Source organism: Mustela lutreola, chromosome 5, assembly GCF_030435805.1.
Source record: "Mustela lutreola isolate mMusLut2 chromosome 5, mMusLut2.pri, whole genome shotgun sequence".
Classification (NCBI taxonomy): domain Eukaryota; kingdom Metazoa; phylum Chordata; class Mammalia; order Carnivora; family Mustelidae; genus Mustela; species Mustela lutreola.
In genome coordinates, this window is record NC_081294.1 from 152,510,448 (window position 1) to 152,517,906 (window position 7,459).

The window sequence follows — 7,459 nt, forward strand, 5'->3', positions numbered from 1 at the left end:
GTCCTGCAGTGAGGTAGGCACGCTGGCCAAGGGTAGATTTGGCAGAAAGGCAAGGTGTCTGTGGGGCGTATGCTCCTTTTGAAAAGTCTCTGGGACAATCAAGATAAAAATGTCCAAAGGATGGTCAGAAATTTAGGCCCCCACCTGCCCACCCCACCAGACCCTTCACTGGGAAATGCGGACAACCATCTGCCCCTTCTGACCCCTTGGCCCCCATGCCATCTGGGACCAGATCCCTGACTCCCGACACTCCTTCAAAGCCTTGTGAGCCATCCCCACCCCCGGCCTTAACTCCTGATCTCCAAGACGGACCCAGTAAGCCGTGACACAAAGCTAAAACCTTCACATACCCTGGTGTAAAGCATTCTGATGAACTGTTTACACTGAGGTGAGGTTCCACTTCTAGATACTCCAAAGGCACACCTCTGTGCCCCTGTGTGCTGCTTTATACGGATGAATCTCCATTCAGCAGAATCTGGGGTAGCTCTGAGGATGACGCTTTAGGTTGGGTGAAGATCAGAGCTTCTTTCCCTAAACCCATCTGAAAGCCCTCGTTCGAATGCTCTGGGGGGCACACAGCGTGTGGGAATGAAGCACCCCCACCCTGGAAACCCACCCACTCAGAGCAGTCCCATCCTCTGCCTGGAGTTCTTGCCAGCCCCTCTGAAGGCAGGGTGTATCTAGAGCAGGAGAAAGGTCACGTGCTGGGAGCTGGGGTGTGCGGTGGGTGCAGGCTAGGCAGACATGAAGTTAGGGATGCCCTTGGGACCCTGGCAGGAAGGGTTTGGACCACTGGCTCAAGAAGTTGGGCTTATTGCTGGCTGGGGTGCTGCGGAAAGCTCCGATCTGTGTTTTAGAAAGGTCCCCGCTGGGGCACCTTTCTGGAAGCAGGGACGGAGGTGAGGCTGAGTGGGACCAGGAGCCACTAGACTACCCCCGAGGGTGGGGGGGAGGGACACCCTGGCAGAGGCTGAGCTCACTGCAGCTGTGGGTGCAGTCCGCTGTGCCAGGCAGTTGCCGTGGCCTGCCTGGGGTCAGGACTCTGCTCCACAGCAGCAGGACGGGCGGTGTTATCAGACAGGCCAGCTGGCTCAGAGGTGGCCCCCCAGCGCTGCTAAATCTGGGCCGTGGGCTCCTGCCGCAGGAAGAGGGAAACGCAGGCAGGATGTCCTCTCCTGTGGCCGACAAGTCCTTTCCCATGAACCCCTGCTGACCTCGCTGTCCACGTGGCGGGACTCCCCCACTCGCCACCGTGACCTGTGCCTGCTTGCCAGGCTCCCACACCCCGGCCTGGCTCAAGGCAGAGATGGGGGGAGTGTGGGGGCCCCTGAGGCACAGGAGACCCGGCCTGGGGACGTGCCCGCTGCTGCTGCACCCAACCCCAGCCCTGCCAGCCCCGAATGCCCGCACCTTCCTGCTCCCAGACTTCTCCCTTTGGCATAACCGGAAAACTGAGATCCCAGAGGAAGCCAGTGTCTGAAAAGGATCGAAACTCAGGAATCCCTGGCTCCAGCTGGACATGTTTTCGGCTGCCTTTGGCTCCAAAGTCAGCGCAGGGAGTGTGAGGGGCTCTCCACACCCCTCCCTTGGCCCACCTCCCTCACGGAGGGGACTCTCAGAGATTCTTGGGGGACGGGGAAGCCCTGGTGGGCAGAAACCTGCCCTGTGGGGGAAAGTGTCCAAACCACAGTCTGAGGAGTGTAAATCAGACACTCCCTCCTGGCTAAGACCCCACTTAATTTTCCTGGGTTCCCTGATTGCCCTCTGCCCTATTATAGTCAAGTGCCCCAAGTTTCCTTCTTCCTTATCTGACCCAGCTGTATCAACTGGGAACTCCCACCGGGAACCTCCTCCTGGAGGACCTGGCTCCCGGCAGCCCTTCGTCTTGCCCCACCTGCACTCCTCCTCGCGGGGTCCCCACCTGGTTAACCACCTTCATAACCCATTCTGTGGTTTATGCCAGAGACTAACTAGTAGGCATCCCTCTCCCCCCCACTCCCCCAGCTGCCTCTTCCCTTGCCATAGCCTCCTAGCTGTGGGCTCCCACCTTGTTTTGCCCAGAACCTCCCTTTTGCAGGCGTGCTGCTGGCTCCTGCCACCTCCAACTGCCTCACTTCCCCCACCCTACTCTGGCCCCCTGGAGACTCTAGTCTTATCTGACTACCCACAGGTCCCCATACACCAACTGGACTCTACTACCTCTGAGCCTTGGTGGGGTTCTTGGACCTCCTTGGAATTCCCTTCCCTGGAGTTTGGAGATCTCTTCAAGAAACCCCAAGCTAGAAGCGATGCCCACTTCCTCTGCAGCCCATGGCTACCAGGTGGGCCTCATGGGGGTCCTGAGCACTTCTGTCCCTACAATAGAGATGTCTGATACCATGTCCGTGTCCCAGCCAGGCTGGCACTCAGGAAAACCCCTGCAGGATGGGGCTGGTCCAAATCCTCCCCGAGCCACTCTGAGCAGGCACTGAATCTTGTGACTTGCTTAGAACTGCAGTCTCCTTCCCTGGGTCGGGGTCCCACTGCCTGGGGCAGCATGGGGGTGGCAGAGTGGGGAGCTGGCCAGATAATCCTCCTTACACTTCATTCTCAGTCTAGTGTCTGGTCGTGTGGGCTCTGTGCTCTGAGGAGGAAGAGAGCCCTTCAGCCACAGTGACTGAGCTGGGACCAGTGGCCCATAGGACCGAGTAAGGTGGCCCAGCCCCCCACATCTTGTCTAACTGGCATGCCCTGTCCCTCCCCCACTGCCCTGTCCACATCTGGGTCTGGCTCAGGCCTGAGGAGCAGGGACAGTGGAGATCTGAATGGCTGGCCACATGAGACTCAGCCCACAGCAGGGGCCAACGTCCTCAGGCCAGGGCAACATAGCTGCCCGGCTGTTCCTGAGCAGATCGCCCACCATCCAGTGGTATAGACAGCCACTCTCCAGACTAAACCCCAAAAGCAAAGGCCTGTCCTCTGCGACCTGCCCTCTCCCCAGAGTCACTGTCAATGAACTGCTTTTGGAACTAGACTGGGACCCCCCAACCATAAAGTCCAGCCTCATACAGCCCCTGAAATGCTTGCCCAGTACATTGCTATGCATGGGGGAAACTGAGGTGCGCGGAGTTGCAGCCCAGACAACACAGCCAGGGATTTAGGGACCGAGCTGAGACAAGAATCTGGATCTATGGCTAGCCATGTACTTTGGAGGAGTCATCTTCAGCATCCATGAGATTCTCACCTGATGCTACCTGGCCACCTACACCATCTGTCCTGACACTTGGCTGCAACTTAAGTGTTTATGCTTCTGCTCCCACATCCCATCCCGGGTCAGGCTGGCAGCTTCTCAGGGCAAATGCAGGGCGTATTTCACAGCAGCTGGGCAGGGAGGGGGGTGTCTATCTGGGCCACCCTCCTCCATGGGCCCCTTCAGCTAACATCTTCTCCCTTCCTTGTCACTGCCTGACTTTGGTACAAACCACCTGGGCTCCCCATAGGATCGGCCTCATCCCTCATTCCTCCTCCATTTCCAGAGCACCCAACCCCAGGCGCTCCTGGTTCTCACACCTTGCAGAACATTCCCTGCCTTCCTGGAAGCCTCTGGCTCCCTCCCTCCCTCATTCCTGTGGAGGAATCCCATCCTGGACTCTGCTCTGCTCCCTCTCCAGCTCCCCAGCCCAGACTCTCTTGAGCTTCAGACACCTCACCCAACAGCCAGCCGGATGTCTCCTCAAGGTGGGGTCTCCCACTCCTCAGCCTGACACATTTCACTTCTCTCACCACACTCATTCAGTCACTCGACAAACACGCTAGGTATCTGTGAGAGCCTGGCCCTGGGCTGGATGCAGGGGAGCAAGAAAGGGCAAAGGGACAGCCCCTCTTCTCTGGGCTGCCCCAACTTAGAGTCGTCCTCCATCCTGCCTCTAGATTCATCCACACCTTCTTCCTCTCCCCTGTCCCCTGCCCCTCAGCCTGTGAAGGCATAGAGAACAGGTCTCTGTTATCCCACAGATCTGGGAGGACCATTTCCCTTACTGCTGGCCTTTGGAAACCTTGCAGAAGTTACAGATGTCCTTGTTCTATGCTCCCTCCTCTGTAAAATGGGTTTTTACACTCCCTTGGGAGGATTGTTAAGAGACGAAGTGTTCAATATCTGCCATGTTCAAAAGTAGCAAGGGCCCCCTCCAGCCCTTCCAGCACTTTCCCCTCAACCACTGCGGTCCTGTGACCCTCTCTCTACCCTCTGACTGTCTGGGTCACTAGATCTTGTGTAGACATCCAGCTCATCCTCACCCCTCCTCTGACATCTCTGTACAACGACACTTCCCTGTTCCTTTGCTAATCTCCCACACTCCCTCTTCTCCAGCCACACGGGGGCAACTTCTGGTCATACTCCTGTCACAGACCATACCCCGCGTGTTTAAGACCCTTCCGTGGGTGCTCCTGCCTTAGAGTCTGAGCTCTTGAGTTTGGCCTCCAAAGGCTCACACCCCGTCAAATGCGGGGAGCGCTGGCATTCTACCTCTTCTGCTCTGTCGGTCTCTCCTGGGTTGTCAACTCAAGATTCTCAAGTTCCCCTGTGCACCTGCGCCCAATCCGCCCGACGGCGCGAGTCTCTGGTAGTCCCCGAACCCCTGCCTCCGTAATCTCTGGCCGGGGGAAGGTGGACACCTGCCCCGAGCGCCCTCTGGGGGACCGATCTCGGGAGCAGCTGGGAGGCGTCGGGAAGTGCGCACCCAGGTCTGCGGCCCGCGGGGATCGCCGGGTAAGGTCCCAGTTGCGCGGAGGGGAGCGTAGCGCCGTGCAGCGCCGGGACTCCTCCGGGTAGCTGATAAGCGAGGGCAGGATCCTCGCTGAGGATGCGGTGCGATGCGGCCCGGCTCCAGTGGAGCTGAGCCACCCACAGTGGACGGTGATCGAGGACCCCGAGCACCATCCCGGCACTGCGGTGCAGACGATGCCCGGTGTCTGACCCGCCTGCAGTCTCCGCCCACCCTTCCCTCAGCCTGGCGGGCCCCGGCCCGGTCTGCCGGGCTCCATCCCGCGTCCGTATCCCCGGGCTCCCAGTGCCCTCTCCCCTGCTGCCCCAGGCTCCCGGGGGTCCAATGCCCCGCCCGTCCCTGCCGCCCCGGGAAATCCTCCCCGCTAGCGGCCAGCCGCGCACTCCTGCGGGCGGAGGGCTCACCGCGCTCGCCGTCGAGCAGTCCGAGGCAGAGCCACAGGCGCAGGCACAGCGCGGCTCTCCGCTGCATCTCCGGCCGCTGAGGCGCGGGTCTGTCCTGCTCGGCCGCTGCTCGGGGCTCGGAGTGTGGGCGCACCAAGCAAGCGCGGGCGGGGCCGGGGCCCGCGCTGCTGAGGCTGGCCGGGCCGGGCCGGGGCGGGGCCGGGACCCTCCCCCGAGGGCGGGGCAAGGCCCGTCGGACCGCCTCTCGCACCTATCGGTCCAGCCCCCTCCCCAGCCCGGGTGGCTTGCCGGCGAGGTCCGAGCGAACGCGTCTCGCTCGGTCGCTAGAGGTTAGTTAGGGTCCCACTTCCGAAGCCTGCGGGCGGCTCCGGGTGGACGGAGAACGCAGGGAACGCACCCAGTCCTCCCCTGCGCGCTAAGAAGGCGACGAACCCCGTCCCGGTCAAGACTGGACGAAATGTGTCAGCGCCTACTTTTCTGTAATTTCCTTTCATCCATAAATAGTGTTCAAAGTAAAAAAAAAAAAAAAAAAAAAAAAGCAATGGGTACAACTTAAAGATAGCGGTATGAGAGATCTCTGGGAATGTTCTGCAAGCTTCATCTTACCACCTGCGCAGTGTAGATGGGGGCTGTACCCTCGCGGGCGGCATCCAGTAGAACCACTCCCCACCCCCATCCCCCAACCCCGACGCACGGCCTCTTCCTTAGATCTCCCCCGAATAGTTTTACTCTGAGCTCATTCATAAGTCCTTGTATCAGGTGACACTCTACTGTCAGACTTGGCAACCCTCTCACAGACTTCCTTTCTCTTTTCAGTTCTGTCTCTAGAATTTTCCTATTTAAGAATAAATCCCCTGATGATGACTATAGCGGCCTCCCTCCCCGGCCCCACCCTGTATGCTAAAGTCCGTTGGTCTTGGCCCAAGACCAGAACCGGATTGTTGATAACAACCATGACCAACTCTCAAACTACGAGTATTAAGTATGCTGTACGGTTGGAACCACAAATCAGTGGGTGATAGTTCAGATGATGTAAAAAAATAATGTTGGAGGAACCGGACAACCAAACAAATGAAGGTAGACTTTTTCTCTGCCGTGTGTTGATGGTCTTCCAATAGTTTTAGTTTTAAAATAAAAACTTATTGTAAGGTGTAACACACATACGGAAAGAAGGATATGTCAATGTGTTATGAATGGAAATTTAAAATCTGTCTCCGCTGCCCAGATTAGGGAATACAGAAGGGCATCAGCATTCCAAAAGTCTCTAATCTTTCCCATCACAAACGCCTCCCTGACTTCCAAATCCGGGCTTTATCAATTATCTTTTTTTTTTTTTAACCCAAATATGTGTTTTGTTTTTTAACTTTATTTAAATTGGTTCATCCCACATATATCTTTTTGCCCAGCATCTTTTGTGAGATTCATCTACCAGTATGATGAACCACGCTCTCCTCATTTTCATAGCTGTGTGATAATCACAATTTATTTGTCCATTTATTGTTGATAAAAGTTTGAGTTGTTATCAGTTTCCACTTTTTGCTGCTAAGAACATGCTTAAATATTTCTTGGTGTACATGTGACCTATTATCTAGGTGTGTGTCCAGGAGTGAAACTGCTAGGTCAGAGAATGTGTATCTTCAACTTCTGTAGACAGTGCCAACTACTTTTTTTTTTCTTTTTGCTACTATTTTGGACTCCGCAGCAGTGTAACTATACTCTGCATCTTCACAGACATCAGTTCTGATTTTTTAAATTTAGCCATTCTGTGACATCTCATTATAACTCTCATTAGCTTTCCCCTAATTACTGTTGAGGTTGAGCACATTTTAATTTTAATTTTTTTTAAAGATTTTAATTATTTACTTGAGAGAGAGAGAGAGTGAGCGCATAAGCAGGGGCACCAGTAGAGGGAGAGGGAGAAGCAGGCTCCCTTCTTAGCAGGGATCCTGATGCTGGGCTCATCCCAGGACCCTGGGATCATGACCCGAGCTGAAGGCAGATGCTTAACCATCTGAGCCACCCAGGCGTCCCAGCACATATTTTAAAAGATTTATTTTTTTATTTGAGAGAGAGGGAGCCAGCGCCAGTGCGTGAGTGGGAGGAGGGGCAGAGAGAAAGGGAGAGAATCCCAAGCAGACTCCCTGTGCAGTGTGGAGCCCCATTTGGTGCTCCATCTCAGGACGCTGAGATCATGACCTTGACTGAGATCATGACCTGATCTGAAATCAAGAGTAGGCCACTCGGGTGCCTGGGTGGCTCAATGGGCTAAGCTGCTGCCTTCGGCTCAGGTCA

At 56.2% G+C, this 7,459-nt stretch overlaps 1 protein-coding gene across 12 annotated transcripts in view; it reads right to left on the reverse strand.

Moving 5' to 3' along the window:
- The window catches only part of FLT4 (fms related receptor tyrosine kinase 4), a 38,952-nt gene extending 33,554 nt beyond the window's left edge, over nt 1-5,398 (reverse strand). For 4 of the 12 annotated variants that reach the window (XM_059175967.1, XM_059175966.1, XM_059175965.1 and 1 more), the window contains exon 1: nt 5,168-5,366. In XM_059175967.1, the coding sequence (XP_059031950.1) occupies nt 5,168-5,234 (67 nt within the window). In that variant the 5' untranslated portion in view covers nt 5,235-5,366. Of the gene's footprint in view, nt 1-5,167 lie in introns of all 12 variants that reach the window. The other 8 variants (XM_059175959.1, XM_059175960.1, XM_059175957.1 and 5 more) reach the window with 5 other exon arrangements.
- Between the last annotated feature and the right edge of the window lie 2,061 nt (nt 5,399-7,459).